This window comes from Triplophysa rosa, linkage group LG14 (assembly GCF_024868665.1).
Source record: "Triplophysa rosa linkage group LG14, Trosa_1v2, whole genome shotgun sequence".
NCBI lineage: Eukaryota > Metazoa > Chordata > Actinopteri > Cypriniformes > Nemacheilidae > Triplophysa > Triplophysa rosa.
The window spans coordinates 6,452,616-6,472,846 of record NC_079903.1 but is presented as its reverse complement, the minus strand read 5'-3'; the positions used below and the strand labels follow the sequence as shown (position 1 = coordinate 6,472,846).

The 20,231-nt window shown below is 43.7% G+C and overlaps 1 protein-coding gene across 4 annotated transcripts in view; it reads right to left on the bottom strand.

Moving 5' to 3' along the window:
* Positions 1-208: 208 nt before the first annotated feature.
* Positions 209-20,231, bottom strand: part of mtus2b (microtubule associated tumor suppressor candidate 2b) — a 56,836-nt gene continuing 36,813 nt past the window's right edge. For 3 of the 4 annotated variants that reach the window (XM_057351002.1, XM_057351003.1, XM_057351004.1), the window contains exons 8-15: positions 9,097-9,163; positions 7,481-7,695; positions 6,101-6,206; positions 5,728-5,801; positions 5,552-5,650; positions 4,832-4,951; positions 4,504-4,601; positions 209-3,347 (exon numbers count right to left, since the gene is read on the bottom strand). In XM_057351002.1, the coding sequence (XP_057206985.1) occupies positions 3,140-3,347; positions 4,504-4,601; positions 4,832-4,951; positions 5,552-5,650; positions 5,728-5,801; positions 6,101-6,206; positions 7,481-7,695; positions 9,097-9,163 (987 nt within the window). In that variant the 3' untranslated portion in view covers positions 209-3,139. The remainder of the gene's footprint in view (positions 3,348-4,503; positions 4,602-4,831; positions 4,952-5,551; positions 5,651-5,727; positions 5,802-6,100; positions 6,207-7,480; positions 7,696-9,096; positions 9,164-20,231) is intronic. The other variant, XM_057351005.1, reaches the window with a different exon arrangement.

The following is a 20,231-nucleotide window of genomic DNA, read 5'->3' as shown; positions in this document are numbered from 1 at the left end:
CTAAGATTTCGTCACGTTTTCTCTTCTTTGCTGAAGGAGATAAAGTATTTATGAAACGCGCTCTGTCGTGCTTTGTAGTGGAGCAGTTTGTCCGTTTAGGGGTACTGTAGAAACAACACGGTGAATTCCCTGCAAGGGGACTCACGGTGTATGTAGATAGAAATAACTCATTCTAAAGTCATAAGTAAACACACAACAAATTTGGGATGGCATGCTTTTACATTGTCTTTTAATACTCAAACCTGAAGTGCAAGCTAATAGCTTTTCAATGCATCACAACAGTGAGGTAAGATACACTAACATGGTTTGAACAAAACAAATAAAATCACAGCCTTAAGACATGCTTTTCCAGTAACGTGTTGTAACGGTTCACACATTAAGCTCATAAAAGTTATTCAACACAAATTAGAAGTAACAGAGAGGAAACTTCGTTGACATACAATGCACGATACACTCTTAAAAGTAAAGGTGCTTAAAGAAAAAACATTTAGTTCCCAAAGAACCATTTATGAAACCATTCGTAGAACCATTTCTTTCTTACCATAAGTCAAAAAAATGTTTTTTTTTCTATGGTATCGTAAGGCACCTTTATCTTCAAGAGTGTATAAAAACATCCTTAAAGGAGAAGTGTGTAACCCCTCATCAATATGCCATTGGTCAGTCATACAGATACAACTCACGCCATTGGTTCAGCCAATGTTGCTATGTCGGGCTGGTCAGGATGCTCAAACAAACAGAGCAATGTTCTGAAAGCACCATAGAGTGACACATGTTTAAGGAAAATCAACCTACAGATGGCTTCAAATTTGCTTCGACATATTAAGCAGAGATAGTAGGGAATATTTGAATGTCCAAATTTTACGCACTTCACCTTTAAATATCCGGTAACAGATAGTAGTTTGTATTTAATTTAAGAATAGGATGAAACATTCAGAAACTTTTATCATTATGTCCATGGGACACACACAAGAAAACAAAAATCAGTGCATTTCAGAACCTGATTCATTTCAGTTATTTTCAAAAGCGAAGATCCGAATAATCCAAGGAGAGGAATCAAAGCGGAGCATTTTTTTCTAGCAGGTCAGGTAGTTGATTTTATATTTCAGTGTTTCATTCAGAGCTTTGAGTTTATTTGCTATATGAGTGAAATACATTTACAAATGTAGTATTACAGTAATGCAAACTCTTAAACATATCAATATATACATCGCCTATTGTAGTCAGGACAATAGGTCAGCGTGTTTTATTGTGTATTCAGTCTAATGTAAAGACTTTAAATAACATACTATGACACGTAATACACCTGAGACACATCTCTGAGTGAGACAGGAGGTAATGAACTTCCTAGTAATGCAAACGTTCAGGTGTTTGCATGTTTTAAATAACCATTTAAATGAAATCATTTTTATATCCTGTAAATGCTGAGGAAAAGTAAACTATTGATCATGATGTTATGGTCACATCACTAATAGATGCACTAACAAGCACACTTGGACCACAAATTAAGAAAAACAAGGACAGAATGTTATCCACTCACGACAATCTGTAATGAGACATTCATGAGGAAGATTATAACTTACAGTAACTCTTTGTATTCTGTTTTAAGTGCTGATACATGAACGGATGATCCACTTAATGTACAAGACGCTGCAAAATAATACAACAGATCTAAAACTTTGGCGCCTGTTAAATTTAAGTTTCGTTTATTTGCTTCAACCGATTCATACTCAAGCAGAGGTGTTAAACGTCCGGACATCCAGGCTTTGACATTAAAGACGCCTTAAGCATTTTAAGGTCAAAACTCATGGCTTTCTTACAACTTACAGTAAATGCAAATGTGATGATCTGTTGAACTGTTCAACTTGAACTGTACCTTTGCAAATGTTTTTTTTCTGTGAATATCACGCTAAACCTCTAAAAACATGCCAAAAGCCCTCAGTGGTGTCCGCACAAATTAAGTTTAAGCATATTATCGGGGTCACAGCAACCGGAAGACTTTTGATACATACTGTACAGTGTAGGAAGATATAAAGAGCCAAGATCACAGGCAGTTCTATGAGATTAATGCATTCCAGAGATTTCTGTAAACAAGGCGAGTTTGATGAAGGCATGACAATCGCTCTTCCTCAGAAAAGCTACAATGAACACGGCTGATGTAAATGTAATTTTAACATCCTTATAGCTGTCACCTGAAATCATGTTAAATGACAGAATAAAAGCAATAATTGATCATAATAATGAATTTAAAATACATTGCAAGTCACCATCTTGAAATTTTAAATACATTTGAATAACACTTGCCTTTCGAGATCTTCCTGCAATATCCTGTCAGGTGCATTTGAGTTATTGAGTAATGTCTGGGCTTGCACAAAAGGTTGCTGGTGAGCGGCTTTTCTTTGAAAAGGCAAAGTGGAGGAAATTATTCCTGGTTGATGTGTTCTCCTGATCAAGCTTGGGAAAGCTTGAGATTGCAGGCAAACACTGAAGAACAAGCACCGTGATGTTCTGTATGAACAGAAAATCTCAAGCCTGATCCATTGCAACAGACACTAGAAAAAGATTTTAAAACTACCTGCCAAACATCATACTGAGAGGACTGATGATTAAGTAAGTAAAAAAAGAATACCGTCCCTCTTCCGTTCAAATGCAGGATGACGTTTGCACATTAACAACTACAATACAAGCATTAATGTTCTTGTCCTGCTGCTAATGATGGAGGGAATTTGTGAACTGAACATTTTAAAGAGCAAAGTCAAGATCACTTTTGTAGTACATCCATGAAGCGAACACCAACAACCAAGTTATGCATCCAAAAATAGTCTTAAATGGCAGATTTGTACATAATACACCCAGCTCTAATGTAATTATTATATGACCTCCATCCCTATTCAGTAAGAATAGATATATAAATAGCATTGTCCAACAAATAAAGTAACACTGAACAATAAATCCCCACATTCAGTTGAGGTATGTCACTCAGTGGTGGGATGAACAAGAAAATGTTGTCACCACATTCTCTGGTTTATGTGGAGCATGTTCCGATTCATCCGACGAGAATGATGTGAAATGTGAGTTGAAGACAGTGACATAAATTAAATTAAGTGTAAAAGAGAGTACGAGAGGTGGAAAGCCATTTGACTCATCTAGGGAAGGTCTGCATTCGGGAGGGTGAAGCTGGGCTAGAGGCCGGTCGATGGAGGGGCGACTGGGTGGGAGACATTCGAGGGCTCAACTCGCCCGTCTGCAGACGCCACATAAGCTCTTCATTGGTGCGACTCAGCCGCTTCTTCTCATTGCTTTCTTTCTCTACGTACACCTGCAGATTTGCGTTTTCCTCTGACAGTTGCCTGATAAGAGTGAAAGAAAAAACAGCTCAACCCTCCACCCAGACTCTTAGCATCCCAGAGACCCAAGTATAAAAAAGCAACACAATTCTTTGAGAATAGTATCTAACATCATATCATGTATTATACATTACACAATATAAATCATCAGAAGATAAAAATGGGTAACCTCCATTTGTAACCTGAGCCTGTGAACCATCAAATTATCCTCTGCACCCTCAGTAAACAGGGCATGACATCCTATGAATTCACATATTTTACATCATATTTATTGAACAGAACCTAACAAATATAATGGAAATCATATACTGTACTTCATATTCAAACCAAAAACTGTGTATGCTGGTGTTCCACAGGGAACTGTACGTGGACCACTTTTTTTATCTTATTTTCTGTTTTTTTCTACACTCAGTAAATCATTACCTTCTATGACTTTCTGTACCAGAGATTTTTTTAGTTTTTAGTAATTTTTAACTTTTTAAGTGCATGTCTATTCTACCCTATGACATCCAGATATCATCTCAACATTTCACCCTGGCTAATTATCTATCATATGAACATAATTTTAAAGAAAATATATCTAAATTTAATCTCAGCCAAATACCTTATTTGCCAAGAACTCATTATCTTTCTTGACAATTCAATCAATTTACTCACAGAGAGATCATTGGATCTGCAGAGACAGATTATTTCTTGCCAAATACGTCACCCAAATCCTTGTACCTCCCCTAATCTGCTCTCACTATAATTACTGCACCCTTCATCATTTGGCTGCTCTCCCAGCATGAACAACAAGCCTCTGCAGCTAATCCAGAATCTCCAGCCCAAATGAAATATATTTTCACACATAACTCCACTTCCTTCATGCGGTCACATCTATGGCCATTCTAAATCAGTATCAGAGCTGTTTAAATTCTCTCTTCAAAATGTGTTCAGTTCAACTGGAATAGTGCTAGCAACACAAAGGTTGTAGGTTTTATTCCAATAGAACAAGCATACTACCAAAAGTATCTTACTTTATATACTTTAAAATCTTTTTAGTTTCACAGCAAATCTTTGTTTCCATTTGGACAGTTTTCATTCACTCGCCTACTAAGTGCAGTAGTTCTACTATTGCATCTTTACTTAATAGTATAATTAATAAATGGTTTATAAAGACCTGGACATGGCAAGGTTGCGGTCAATCCTGTCCTTTAGATCTTCATTTTGCTGCTGTAGCACCTGAATACGCTCCTCCAACAGGACATTCTTTTGGGCCTGTGCAAAAACATCACAAATTAAAAGACTCCTAAAGCGTTTACTTATGTTTCTTCTAAAGGTTTTCATATAAAAAACAAACAAATGAAAATGTTTATAATGACCAACACTCAAATACAGACACAATTTTAAAATGGCATTTTCACTGATAGCTTTATTTTTTGTCATGCATCAACGCCACTAGGTGCCAGACAAACTGCGGACTTTATTGGCTAGTAAAACTTATTCACCAGTTTTTCAAGCTCTGAAATCTTGAGTTCTTGTTGGTGAATCTGTTGATTTTTCATCTCCAGAACCTCCTTAAGACTCTTCAGATCCTCTTCGATGTGCTGATAGGGTGCAAGAGCATCCTGTACATACACAAACACAGAAAAAGAAATATTGGAAAATTTTAATATTTTTAACTACTAATTAAATTATCAAAAATGAAAACATGTAAGGTAAATGTCTAATAATATATTAATTAAAGAGTAAATATTTTGTGATTTTTAAGGTCCTACTTTGGTTTATGGAGTGTCCAACAATAAGTTTACGTACATACAAGGTGTAAAAACACTTTTATTTTCTAATAATAGGCAGTTATTATTTCCTTGCTTCTTGACTGGCTTTCAAATGATTCTTTCGGTGATTAATCTGTTTTATCCCCTCCTTTCTGTCAGCCTACTCTCATCTGATTGGTCAGATGGTCTAGTCTGATGTGATTGGTCTACCGCGTACAGCGTCGCAAATGGAACGTAGGCGGGCATTACACAGAGTGACGCAAATATGAGGCGGAACTGAAAAAAGAACGACAGATGACTCGTTCGCGTGATTCAGAGTCGACTCGTTTTTCCCCAAGCCAATAACTTTGTTATTCATTCACTTTCAGCTTTACAACTTGGCAGACTGCTTACATTCTCCTTTAACGCCACCACTCATCCACACAGACATTAAATAGGCTGAAACAGTACCACCATCTGTTCATCTGTGCTTCTGCGTAGAGCTTCTTCAAAACGTTTGGCCCGGTCTCTCAGAGAGCGGTTCTGAAATGTCAATGTGTCCACCTGATCCTGAACAGAGCACAGAAACACCCGTTCACCAGCTGCCATTCAAAGACAAAAGTTGTGCGGTTTTGGACTCAACAAACCTGCAGTGAGAGTCTAAGCTTCTCAAATTCCTCTTCCATTGATTTCTTCTGTTGTTCATGTGCCATCTTGAGGTCTGTCAATACAACCACCACGTGTTATTTTAAATACTTGTATACTGTAGATGAAGATGAATGAAGAACAAGATCACTTTCGAACCATCTTCCGTGACCTCATCTTTGGCATTCAATTTTATCTATAGAAATTACAGGATTAGTAAATGACTACAAAAATTAACAAAAATAACGAACTGAAAAATGAATAAACTTAATAGAGGTTGGAAAGCATGTTATTATTTTATGTTTGCTTCTCAGCTGTGATAATGGCAGTTTAACATCTGGAAGTGTGAGGGATTGGTTTGTTAGCTAGACTCACTCTTGACGGTTCTGTTATGTTCCTCTTGTAGAGTGGCCAGAGCCGCACTATGAGTCGCTTCCATCTCTGTGAGGGCCGTCTCATGATTTTCACTCATCTCCTCGATCTAACATTAAACAACAGCTGTCAGATTACACAGTTTTAATTAAACAGTTAGTTCCAGTCCTTGATTCTGATTGGTCGTTACAGTAGCTGTGATTTATTTACAGTAGAATTTTGCAAGCAGGATGCATTTCTGTATGCAAAAACCAGTAGCGAGTTAGCATTTTAGCACTTCCCCCAAAGTCAATGGGGTTTTTGGTTAAATGTCTGAAACAAGGTCTGTGCGCTGCCTCGGTTTCTTTTGCACATTATTTTCTCAAAAAAACTATGAAATTGACTCAAGATACTTATGCACGTGATAAAGGACGTCTTGAATATCCCAAAAATATCAATAACTCATTTTCGACCAAAAATTTGCGAAGTTTTGGGTATTTTGTCTTTGCACGGCAGGATAGTTCACCCAAAAAATATAGATTTTGTCATCATTTACTCACTGTCAGGTTGTTCCGAATATGTATAAAGTTGTTCTGCTAAACAAACACAAAGGAAGAAATTTGTCAGTAACCAAATGTGAGTCAATGGGGGATGAGATCTGTTTGGTTACTGACATTCTTCCAAATATCTTCCTTTGTGTTTAGCGGAACAAAGAAACGTATACAGGTTTGGAACAACCCGAGGGTGAGTAAATGGTGACAGAATTTTCATTTTCAATTTACATTTTTTTAAGCCGTGATTTATTCACAACAAAGCACATCCTCTTTTACTTTATTGCTAACACATACAAGGGGGCAATTCAGTGTCACTGCATGTTGATAAAGAACAAACGTTGCACAATTTTGATCCAAAACAATTATTTATCAATTAAATATGAGTGATTTTTTTTATTCAAGCACCTTTTACTCCGAAACCTCACATGGACAGTCATTAATTATTGTTCTGAAGCCATATATAGATCCCAATAGTTTTACCACAATTATTGTATGTTATACAAGTAGGAAGGTGTTTCTGTGATTAAAAACTCATTCGCGTTTAGACTGCTTACACGCCAGAAGCTCTAACAGGGAGTTTGATACAAATGTATGCAAATTGTTTTGCTGTTCCTCAACAGTTTCAAACGTTTTCCAGCCCTGAGCGAAGAAGAACTTTGCTCAATCACTCATGTGCTCATACATAATGATAACGAGATAATGAGATGTAAACAAACTTGTCCCCGTTTTTTAAGTACCTCCTTAGTTTACTCCTCCTGAAGTCCACACCCTGCACTCTGTTGTGACTAATGCTGAAACAAAAGCATTTTCAAGGAGTGTCAATAAACATCCTGACGGTTCCTGCTCTCACCTGTTCCTGGTGCTGGGTGCGGAGAAGCTCCAGGTGGCTCCTCTGCTCCTGCTGGAGACGCTGTATCTCAGCGCTGTGCTTCTCAAGCAGTCTCTCCTGCAAAGCCTTGAGCTCCTTCTGTTGCTCCTCTTGGAGTCCCTTCAGCTCCCGCTCAAAACTCTGCTCCAGCTGAACCTTCTCACCCTGCAGACGCTCCCACCTCTGAACACTGACCACTGGAGAGGAGGAGATATGAGGAAGCATGTCAGGATGTGTGTGGTGATGCGCAACCGATTTTCAGTGTCACCTGATAATGAATTTCTATCAGCCTATTTGAGTCCGATCGCAAGATCTTTTCCCAGACATTGATGTGTCTCAGAAGCAATGTATTGCATTAATTAGTAGGGATGCACCGAAATGAAGATTCTTGGCTGAAGCCGAATAAAAATGAAACACTTGGCCAAAGACCGAATACCGAACATGGCTTTTCGCATTTCTTCTATTTATTTAGCCAATTTTTTTCACTATTGCATAAACTGAATGGTCAAAATGTGCTTTTTATATTTTGTCTCGCTTTCCAATATAATACAATATAACTTAAAATAAAATTGAGCAAAACAAGTAGGCCAAAATAAAACAAAAAAAATGAGCCCTCTCCCTTCTTGAATAGCCTATATTAGGCCTAAAACTGACTGCTGAAAGAATGTACTGTACTCTGTACCCCTACAACAAAACACTTCATTAAAAAGTGTCATTCAACTTTATAATATAAAAATATGAATAAACGAAAACTGTTGGATTATTTTAGGCTACACTGCAAAATGCTTTAAAGAAAAAAAACGTCAATGCAGCAATCCTGACTGATAACCATTTCAGTTCACCTCTCTCCTCCAAACTCCGCCCACAAAAGCTGACTGTCACTGTTCTCTCAGAAGGTGCGCTCGTGGCCGGGATGCACAGAACAAACTTTGACAAGTTGTTTAGTACAGGGAACTGTGTGCACGCGACCACTGTATGATGTCAAAGGATGTCGCGAGCAGCGGGGCTACTGTCAGACCTCCCGCTCCAGTCTGAAGTACAAAAGTTACCGACCGGTAAAGACGATTTCATTCATAAATTTACTCCGGCGCGGCAAGTTCCGTACTTAAAATGCTCCACACACTGCCGACGCGTTTGCTGCATTACTCTCTCTCTCTCTCTCTCTCTCTCTCTCTCTCTCTCTCTCTCTCTCTCTCTCTCTGCGCTGGTTACTTGATCATATCACACATCATGTTCGGTCAAATTTATTCGGCCATTTCACTTATTAATCGGAACACCGAACATGCTGCTTTTGCTATTTTCGGCCGCCAAATATTCGGTTCATCCCTATTAATTAGTTGCTAAGTTGTTTTTGTGGTTGCTATAGTGTTTGGGTGGTTATTAGGGCATTGATAGGCAGTTGCTATCATGTTCCTGGTGGTTGGTAAGTGGCTGCGAATGGCCCAAACCTGAGTAAGAGCAATAATAATAGTGATACTTTCCTTACCTTGCACTTCTACTAAGAGAATTAAATTGACAGGAAGTATGAGCGAGATGAAAATATGGGTCATATGTGTAATTTAAAAGTGAGCAGACAACATAGATCTGTGACAACTTACCCACTTCATCCCTGAACCTGGCTAACTGCAGGGATAACTCCCTTTCCTTCACTGCAGCACTCTCACTCTAAAACACACAAAACATTATATACATCAATAGGGTACAGTGACCTGAACAACAAAATGTAAACTACATGCTAATGATGTATACTATACTAGTATAGACGGTTTCAAAGCAACAACATAAATAAACGTTACTGCGCATGCTCACGTTCGTGTACTGGCCTTAACTTCCAGTACACATTCACAAACAATAGAGTGCCTGTAGATTATTTCTGATAGCAAGCAAAAGAAACCGAGAAGAACCGTTAATTGGCTAAACTTGTCTCTCCATTGATTTGAATTTAGACTGCGAAACCAAGCTCAACCGCTAGATGTCAATGTCCCATACGGCTTCTTTAAATGCCTCAAGGACCCATTCAACAAATTGTTTATTTAATAAAATGAACATACAACAAAATTTAACAAATCGTTTATTTAATACAATTGTTATACAATAAAATAATAATACAAACTAATATTAACATTAATTAAATAAAATATAAATAGTTATATTATAAAACACTAGCCAAACACAGAATGCAAGTTAACTGCAGTCCCGGCACGCACGTCCGATGAAACGGTCTATAATCTTGTATACTAGTAGGAAAGTATGCTTTTAAATAACAATAATAAAATAACATTAAATACTTGTGAAAATACTAATGCAAAAATATGCATGCAATGAATATAATATCATTATATTCCTAGAAAAATTGTTGCCCGACCAGACCAACCCAAGTCTAGCATGTCTGGAAAAGCATTATATCACTATTTTCAATTTCAAGTAAATTGCATAAAAACGCTGTATCAGCAAAATACTTATGATCTATAGCAAAATCTACAGTATACAACAAGTACGCATATGACCACAAAATACATATAATCCATGTAATGTTGCAATGCTATGTGCCTTGCTTGACCGCCTACCAGTATATAAACAGAATGGATTAAATAGGTAAAAATGAACAATCGAACTACCCATACGAGAACATAATGCAAGTGTTTTTGCACACTGCATACTGTTTATACATACTGTATATTTAAAAAAATATATGTAGCGTTTAATGCAAATAGTATAGAGTGTGCTACAAGTAGCCTATTCTAGTCTAAACATAACCAAAGTGCCAATGATACTGTCTTATGGATAAATAGTTAAATTATACTGTATACACACAGCTGACATGTTTCATGACAGCATAAGGACAACATTCTACATGCTGTAACTCTATTTAATGTTCATAAGGGGATCTCATGAGCTTTACAGCATGAGTCAGCAGTTTAAAAAAGCAGCGTTGAAGCCTTGACCGCCCAGATCTGAATGTCAGCTGAGTGCACCATTTCAAAGCTTAAAAAACATAACAGGTACAGACATCATCTTTACATTAAATGAGTGCATTTATAATAATTCTCATGGCCTCACTACACACTTGCACATCAGAAAATCTGTGTGTTTCACGAATTATTGATTAAAAGTTAAGAACTCAATGGAAATGTTGCTGTGTCAAGCAATGTTTTAAAAGCAATTTGTACTTTTAAGAGAAGGCAAATTATAAAGTACTTGCTTTTTTGGAATAAGAACCACTTTTAAAACACTTTGAAACATAAACAGATAATAAATACTTATACTTTACCTTTTCTCTAGAACTTAAACAGATGCTTTTATTTGACCTTTTTATTTCTAACACCTTTCTTGTCAAGACCCCATGACCTCATAAATGCCCTGGAGTGTCATCGTGTCCCTCACCCAATCAGATTTCATATTTTGTGAATACCAGAGGAATCTTTCCATAAATACAAACTCGACTTGTTCTTCACCACGATAACCTTACCTGCTCTCATTTACTGCTGTGGACAGCCTTAATGAAAGCAGTGCAGTCTCAAGGACTCAATCCCGCCTATACTGTCTCAGACAAAACATAAATCTGAAATCTGAAACACTGTTACACCCCACCACACCTATAGCACAGAACACAAAAGATGCATCAAACATCGATTTTCTTGCTAAAATAGTTAAAACAGTTAACACACGTGATTCAAACTGCTTCTTAGAGAGATCATGAACTGAATTGGCTGTGTTAGATGAGGGAGACATACAGAATAAAATGCGGGTACTGTCTTTCCTCAGCACCAGACTTCATATACACTGTGCTAAGGCAAGCAGCACTATTTATATCGATCATTTTCACTGATAACAAGAAAGCGAAGAATCCTAAAAACCTGACCTAGCAACCACTCAGAACACCCTAACACCTGCATAGCAATGCCTTAGCAACCACTCAGAACACCCCAACGACTGCATGGTAATACCTTAGCAACCACTCAGAACAACCCAACGACTGCATGGTAATGGCTTAGCAACCACTCAGAACACACCAACGACTACATGGCAATGCCTTAGCAACCACTCAGAACATCCCAACGACTGCGTGGTAATGCCTTAGCAACCTTTTAGAACACCCTAACGACTGCATGGCAATGCCTTGGCAACCACTCAGAACACCCTAACGACTGCATGGCAATGCCTTAGCGACCACTTATAACACCCCAATGACTGCATGGTAATGCCTTAGCAACCACTCAGAACACCCTAACGACTGCATGGCAATGCCATGGCAACCACTCAGAACACCCTAACTACTGCACGACAATGCTTTACCAACCACTCAGAACACCTTAACGACTGCATGGCAATGCCTTAGCAACCACTCAGAACACCCTAACGACTGCATGGCAATGCCTTAGCAACCACTCAGAACACCATAACAACCTCATATCAATGAGCTAACAACCACTTAGGACACTTAAGCATCAACCTAGCAACGCCACAGTTACCTCAGAACACCTTAGCAATTGCGTGGCAACACCTTGGCAACAACATTGAACATCCTAGCTTTGTGGTAGCAAGTTTTGCATGGACACATGGATTTTTGGGAGAATTTTTTTTATATCCCATAGATATATGATAAGAGGTCAATGAAAATGAAAGGCAAATGAAAGATAAGAATGACATCAGGTCTGGTCCATCAAGTGTCAGTGGTCAGGGTTGGGTGTGTTCACTCACCGTGCAAGCACATGTTTATGTCCACGAACAACACACGTTCATCTTATCACAAAGTACACAAAAGACTGCAAAATGAGATAAAACCCATTACTGATTCAACCTTAGCAAACAAGTCACAGAGCATCTTAATACACACATACACACCCCACCCAGGATGCTTTACCGTAGTATCCGAACAGCATGTAGACAGCGAGAAAAACCAAGAGACATTACAGCAACACTGGCCCATGCTAGAGCTGAACACAGCTTCATAAAAACCTGTCGGGGGAATACTATACGCACACCGCATGAGAGAGAGAGAGAGAGAAAGAGAGAATGGGGAGGAAAAAAGCTAAATCGCTCAGTAAATGTCCTTACCTCACCCTGTGTTTAATGTCATAACCTAAATACAGCACCAGCGAACGGCATGAGACTGCGATTTTACAGATGATTCTTCAGACGACCCCCCCCTAGCTTCTCTCTCTCACACACACATACACACGCAAATACATGCAGGGCTGACATGAGGAGGAGGGGTAAATGATGGAGAGATTGTGGAGGATCAATATGCCAAACTACACGCATGTATTGTGTGATACAAGTGTCCACCGGGAATAGACACACATTTGTACACAAATCATCAGCAAATCAGATGCACAAAAGGATCAAATGACAGTGTAAATAATGTGCGACACAAAAACTATCCCAGAGGTAAATACTATTGCTCAGATGTTGCTCTTTCATGGCTTGGGAGATTTAATAGAGTTGTTTCATTTAAGTAAAACAAGTCTCAGATGTTTCTCCTAAAATTGCTTATGAGACAATTGTCCAAATTCATGAATTGTGTTGAGTTGTAAAATGAATGATTGTAGAGGTAAAATAATCTGGATTTGGGTAAATTTGATGAGAAATGATGTGATGAGTTCGTATTGAAATATTCAATAATATTGATTTAATAATGTTCGTATAAAAGGAGGAAGGAGGCGGGAACCGGCGAACATTCAAACCAACTTTAATAAAAAATAAACAAACAATAATACGGAAGTAAAAAGGCCAGCAGCCACCTCACAGTCGACTGCCGGCCACACAAACATAAACAAAACTTAACATATGTCCGGGCCCGGTCCTCTCTCCTCAGCAGTCCTGTCGCTCTCCCTCTTATGCTCCTGATCTCCTCCGTGAGTCATGCGGGACTGGTGCGCACACAGCTGATTTCCATTATCACTCACGCCACCGGCCCCGCCTTGTTGCCCCACGGCTCTCTTCCCGCCTTCCTCGCTACAATTGACTTTTGATTTCAGACTTGGCAAATCTGAGCTCAGATGGAGACATTGTTGAGATCTCTTCATTTGTGAGATTTCTGCCTCAGTTTTTTCAGGAAAAGTTAACTCCATTAAATCTTGCTCATGTCTTGGAGAATTCATTTATATATTAAACAGATCTTGCAATACAAAATATTGCTTTAAAAATCAGGTTTCAAATCCAATTAAAGTAAACGTATACATCAAGACAAAGATCCCATCAGGAACATGTTGGTTGTGGGGGTGAGACCAAGCGCTCCATCTCTTCGAGTTCCCTTTCTGTCGGTCTCTCGACGTTGTGTCGAACCGACAGATGGGGTTCGCTCTTGAGAACCTATCAACTTATGACTAGTTTAGAAAAGGCCAATGAAATTGGCAAATGAAATTTGCATGCTGGACTCCGCCCCCGGATATCCGGGTATAAAAGGGAGACGGCGTGCTGCATTCATTCACCTTTTGTTCTTCGGAGCCTTCACACATGATCGACTTCGAGATGCCAAATTACTGCTGGAATCTTACGACGTTGTGCAGCGGACTGTCCCTTCCTGCAGCGACTTCCCCTGGGCGTCTCGGCAGTTCCAGAAGTGTTCGAGTTTTTTTCTCTAAAAGAGCAAATTTCTCCAGCGTGGCATGTCCTGCTGTTCTCATGGGTGCAACACACTCATCGAGGAGGGGGGCGGACATGATGTCTGCTTCCAGCATGCTGGGGCAGCCCTTGTGGATACGTCCTGCCCGCACTGCGGGCGGTTGACGATTCAGACGTTGCGTCACGGGTGGCTGTGTTCCCACGGGACTCAGCCACCACCTCGTCTGCTTCCCGTTCCGTGACAGCAGTGGCCACGGCCCTGCCGTCCGCTACGGTGAGCAGCGAGGGTAATATGAGGATTACTTTGAGCGCCAATCCGTCAGCCACCGGCTCGCGGACCGTTCACACCTCGTCTCGCTCGTCTGACCATTCCCCATGAGACGGTCCCACCGTCTTGTTCCTCAACCACGTATTCGGAAATGGTGCGTGATGACGAGATGTCCCTTGCAGCATCGGAGGGTGACTTACTGGCATCTGACTCCGATGATTCCTCTGAGCTCCCTCCCTCGGGGGGGTCGAGCCCAGGAAAAAGCGGACGTCGAAATGTCAGCCATGCTTTCCCGGGCCACCGGTATTGGGTTGCAGTGCACCGCACTGCCTCTCCCAACGCTCGCGGCTGGATACATGGTACCTCGCTCCCAGTGCCTTGTTTTCCCTGAAGTGCATGAGGAATTTAGTAAGACCTGGAACGCCCCCTTTCGGCGCGTGCACGTCAAACTAGTTCCTCGATGGTGGGGCAGCTAGAGGATACGTTGATCCTGAGGCGGCCCCCCGGAAGAAGACGTCGAAGAGGAGACCACCACCCCGTCAGCAGCCTTGGTGGATGCCGAAGCGGCCCTCATAGGAAGACCCCAGGGAGATCAAGAATACCATCGGGCCCGACCCCAGCCATTCCATTGCTGGTTGGTCGATCCGGGACGGTTCCTGCCCCGTCCCAACAGCCCACTTTTAAGAGTTTCCTCTCTCTCTGGGTGTTTATCACAGCCGCTCTCACCCTCTACATGATGGTGTTCGGCAACTCGACGTTGCGTCACGGCGAGACCCAATGTCGAGGATAATCAGCAGCCCTCAACACTCTCAATCGACGGTGCGTTGTGCTTCATCATCGTCTGGGTGTTTATCACAGCCGCTCTCACCCTCTACACGACGGTGTTCGGCAACTCGATGTTGCGGCGAGACCCAATGTCGAGGATAATCAGCAGCCCTCAGCACTCTCAATCGATGGTGCGGTGTGCTACATCATCGCCAGGCAGGTAAATCAGCAGAGCCGATCTCCTCTCCGGGGGCTTCCCCACGGCGAGGGATCCGCACTGCCAGCCATCGAACCACCCCCCGGGAGGTCGATGAAGCAGAACGTACCGCTAGCCTCCCTGTCTCGGTCCCTGGGAGCCTGACAAGAGCTTCCCAAACCGTCACGGTGACTACGGGATACGATCCGTCTCAGCTACGCGATCCAACTCCCCAGACGCCCACCCAAGTTTCGGGGCATCCTCTCAAACCTCAGTCAGAGGCAAGGATGCTCCTGTGCATGGTGTTGCGGTCACAGTTGGCTACGTTCTCCAGAATGTAGCCGCAACCCCGTCTGCTTCCTGAGCGAGTTCGACTGCCACTTCGGCGAGGTCAACCGCTTCAGTGAGCGACGGGGGTGATTGGGGATTCGTTTGGGGAATGTGCGGTCACGGCGAACCACAGACGCTGCCACTTGGAGGGGTCTACCAAGGCTCCCTTCCAGGGCATGTAAGCTCTTTGACATTCGTGTTGAAGACTTACGATGCTGTGGGTTAAACTGCTTCCGCCCTCCACGCTATGGTGGTCCGTCAGGCCCATAATGCTATGGTGACCCATTTGGGTCATATGTCAAAATGTTAGGATCTGGTTGATGGGAAGGCCGACCTGGCTGTGCACCGCCACAGGCCTCGTGCGATGGAGGTCATGGCGGGTGCTCTGGGTCGGATGATGTCCATGATAGACATCTTTGGCTCAAACTTGCCTAGTGACGCTCAGAAGGCCCGCCTTCTAGATGCGCCCATCTTGCAAGCTGGGCTGTGTGGTGACACTGTGGAGGATCTCCGTGGTGAAGAAGCAGACTGCTCCGCCGTGACCCGGCCACGTATTGGTCACTGAGGTCCCGAGTACAGACTGCCCCCCAGCAGCACCGCCACCCCATGGTGGCCCTCTCTGGTATTGGGGTCCTCCAGGCGACGGCCTGCCAGAGACCCAGAGCCCCGCGGTAGGGGGTTTCTACCCCGATGGGAACCCACCTAAAGATAGAGCGGCCCTGATGGGATGAGCCATGGGGATTGAGAGTACAGCGGGCGACCCCCCCCCCCCGGCCAGGTCATCACCGGCGCGTCAAAGCGGGATGCCGCCCGCCACATCCCCCACCCAAGCCGGGCCCTTTTTGGCCCACTCTCTCTCAAAAGAACTTCTCTCTCTCCGGGCTTCCCCGCAGCACTCTCGATACGATGGTGCGCCGGGTGACATAACTTCTCGCTGCCTTCCGCAATCTCCACTTGACATTGCATTGGCCGGCGATAACACCAAGCAGGTAAGTTAGCAGAGCAATCAACCTCCCTGGGGTTCCGCCCTGTGTGAGGTGACCACTCTGTCAGCCACCGAACCATCCTCCCAAGGCACAGTGAAGCAGATCGTCCCTCTGGTTCCGCTGTCACGGTTCTTGGGCACTTGGCTAGAGTGCACCAGCCCGTCACACTGGCTAGAGAGGACAATCCGTCTCGGTTATGCGATGCAGTTCGCCAGGCGCCCGCCTAAGTCTCGGGGAATTCTCCACACCTCGGTTCGAGGGGAGAACGCTCTCGTGCTTCGGGCCGAGGTTGCCGCCCTTCTGGCGAAAGGTGTGATCGAACCTGTCCCTTTAACCGAGATGTCTTCCGGGTTTTACAGCCTGTACTTCATAGTGCCCAAAAAGGTCTGCGCCTCCTGAACAAGCACCTACACAAGCTGCCTTTCAGGGTGCTGACGCAGAAGCGCATCTTGGGCTCAGTTTGTCACCAAGATTGATTCGTGGCAATCGACCTGAAGGACGCGTACTTTCATGTCTCCATCCTCTCCCGGCACTGTCCGTTCCTGCGGTTTGAGTTCGAGGGAAGAACGTATGCCCTTTGGTCTGGCCCTGTCTCCACAGGTTTTTACCAAACTCGTAGAGGCTGCCTTAGCTCCCCTCAGAGAGCAAGGCGTGCGGATACTCAACTATCTCGACGACTGGCTTATCTTGGCATACTTGCGAGATCTGTTGTGTATGCACAGGGACCTCGTGCTCCGGCACCTAGACCATCTGGGCCTGCGGGTCAACCGAGAGAAGAGCAAGCTCTCCCCAGCTCAGAGCTCCTCTTATCTCGGTATGGAACTAGACTCTGTCCGTATGTCAGCACGTCTCACAAACGAGTGTGCGCAGTCACGGAGAACCCAGAGCATTGCAGCCATTGCCTTATGCTTCCAAAAAAGCTCCTGCGGCGTTGACTCAAAGTTGCAGCTACCCAGTGTAGCAAGCTCGGCCTTTCTGACTCAGATGGGGGACACGGTGACGGCGATGTGGTGACGGCCTCCTGGGCCGCGACATCGTTTAATTGGGCTGACCTGCCTAATCCTGCGTTCCCTGAAGAGGATATCTTTGCTGGCAACCTTCCGTTCGCCGACGAACCGGCTGGTTCTGGCGATGAAGATGACACGGGCCTTCTTGGGGTCTCAGAACCCCCCCGAAGCCGGTCTTGCCTGGCAAAATGGACCGTTTTTCTGCCTCCGTTCATCAGGCCACTTATAAGTCCTCGGCTTTGTCTGTCAGGGCTCTTAATGTTTCGTCCCTGCTTTCTGCTTACCAGGTGGAAATTTTGGAGGACTTTGGAGGGGTAGTTGCTGGACAAAGGATCCCCCTCGCCAACCTTGTGGAAGGAGATCCTTACGGTCAACGACCTCGTCCTCCGTAATGCTCGTCAGGCTGTCCAAGCTTGCGGGCGCTCCATGGCGTTTTCTGTGGTGGGGGAGTGTGCTCTTTGGCTGAACCTGTCGGGACTCCCTGACAGCAAGAAAAGGCGCATCACGAGCTCTCCTGTCGAGCCTGGCCAGGCTCTTTTCGGTCCCGCGTGGCTTTGATGCAGCAACGATGCAACGCAACCCAACCCCTACCGGTTTCCCCACGGAGGGGTCGGTCACCCCCCTTCAAAGGCTGCTCAGCCTCAGTTCAGTGGACGCTGTGTTTTCTCCCCCCACGTTCAGGGGGTCGGTTGTGAGGATATACTTTTCCGCACAGGGAACGCGTTTGGGAACGGTAGTGATGCGGAAAGTCGTGACAACAGATACGTCATTAACAGGCTGGGGTGCGACCCAGGAGGGCAGGATGGTGAACGGTTTGTGACCGAGCAGACTATGTTCAGCACACATCAATTATTTAGAGCTCCTGACCATATGGAAAGCTCTGAATTATTTTCTGCCTCGCCTGCAAGGACATCATGTGCTCGTACACTGCGGCAATACTACAGTGGTGGCATATATCAATCGCCAGGGCGGTTTACGCTCACAGAAACTTGACGTTCTAGCTCACAAGCTTTTGGTGTGGAGCGGGCAGTTTTTCCTGTCGTTGTGGCGCCTCCACCCTCAAATAGTGGGCATGATATGGAGGAGATTCGGATAGGCAACCGTAGATCTATTCGCCTCGCGTGAAAACTCCCATTGTCCTATGTTCTTCTTGCTAAAGGACTTGGACGTGCCCCTCGGGGTGTACGCACTGGCCCACCCATGGCCCAAGGTGCTGCTGTATGCTTTTCCTCCTCTGTGCCTGATAATTCCCACACTGGCCAGAGTGAGAGAGAAGGGCCTGTCACTCCTTCTAATAGCTCCCAGGTGGTCCAAAGCACCGTGGCTGGCAGAGATAATCCCTCTGCACAGACGTATTGTCTCAGGCGACCGGGGAGATTTATCACCCACACCCTGACAGGGTGGCTCTCTGGGCGTGGCCCGTGAGAGGACAAATTTAAACGCTCTTGGGCATCAGCCAAACGTGTCAGTGAGCTACATGCACTCTCAGTACATCCTTCGTGCACTAAATTCTCTCTGAGTGGAGAGAAGGTTTTTCTTAAGCCTAACCTGGCTTTTATGCCTAAGTGCTTCCCTGCATTTACTTCGGAGGTTTTAGAGCTGTCCGCTTTTTAGAGCACCGCCCCCTTGGGGGTGACCTTCCTTTTTCTGGCCTTCAGAACCTCACTGTGAGTGTATTGGGCAATCAGGGAGCTGTCCATGTCTCTCTCATAGGTGGATCTCGAACACGAGATGATGAAAGAGAACAATAGGTTACTTTCGTAACCCCTGTTCTCTGAAACATCGAGTGGAGAGATCCACCAGGTTTGCCCTGCTTGCTGCACGAGAAGCGAATATACTTACTGGAGATCAGCAGGTCCACTGGCAGACCTTATATGCTCTCAGGTAAGGGGGTGGGGCCTTACCTGGCATTGGTCGCTTCTGTCTGTCTTGCCAGACTTGGTGCAATTGATGCTTCTGTAGAGGTCAGGTACGGATGCCCTTCCCATAGGTGGATCTCTCCACTCGATGTTTCAGAGAACCGGGGTTATAAAAGTAACCTATTGTTTTTAAATCCCAGCTGAAGACACATTTCTTCAGTCTGGCCTTTGAAGTAGGGAAAGTTTGATGTGGGAATCTTTTACAAATGTTGTCGTACGTGTATGTTGGTTATTGTGGCAAGGGGGGCATGGTTCAGCGAGGTCTACAGCGGGAGAGAGAGCTGGGAGACGAGCGGTGAGTAAATGGGGCAAGTGCAAATGACAAACACCTGTGTCTCATTCCAGTAAGTGGCGTTGGGGAGCATAAAGCCTGCGGAGAAGCAGAGCCAGAGGAGAGAGACCGGACTACTACTGGCTGCCTGAGAGAATGGACTTTTGAAGAGAGAGAAACAGAAAGAATCTTTACACAAGACTGTGGATTATATGTTAATGATTGTGTTGTGACCGCGAGTGGCGCAACGTCGTGTGTGACGCACAGATTGTAATAAAAAGAACCAGTAGTAGTCAAGCCGACCCCGTCCTCTTCCTTCCTTGTCTTGAACTTGTTACAGTTATATGTGGATTTTATTGGATTTTAAATTTGTGAAGCACTTTGGGCAACAACGTTGCATTTAAATGTGCTATATAAATAAATG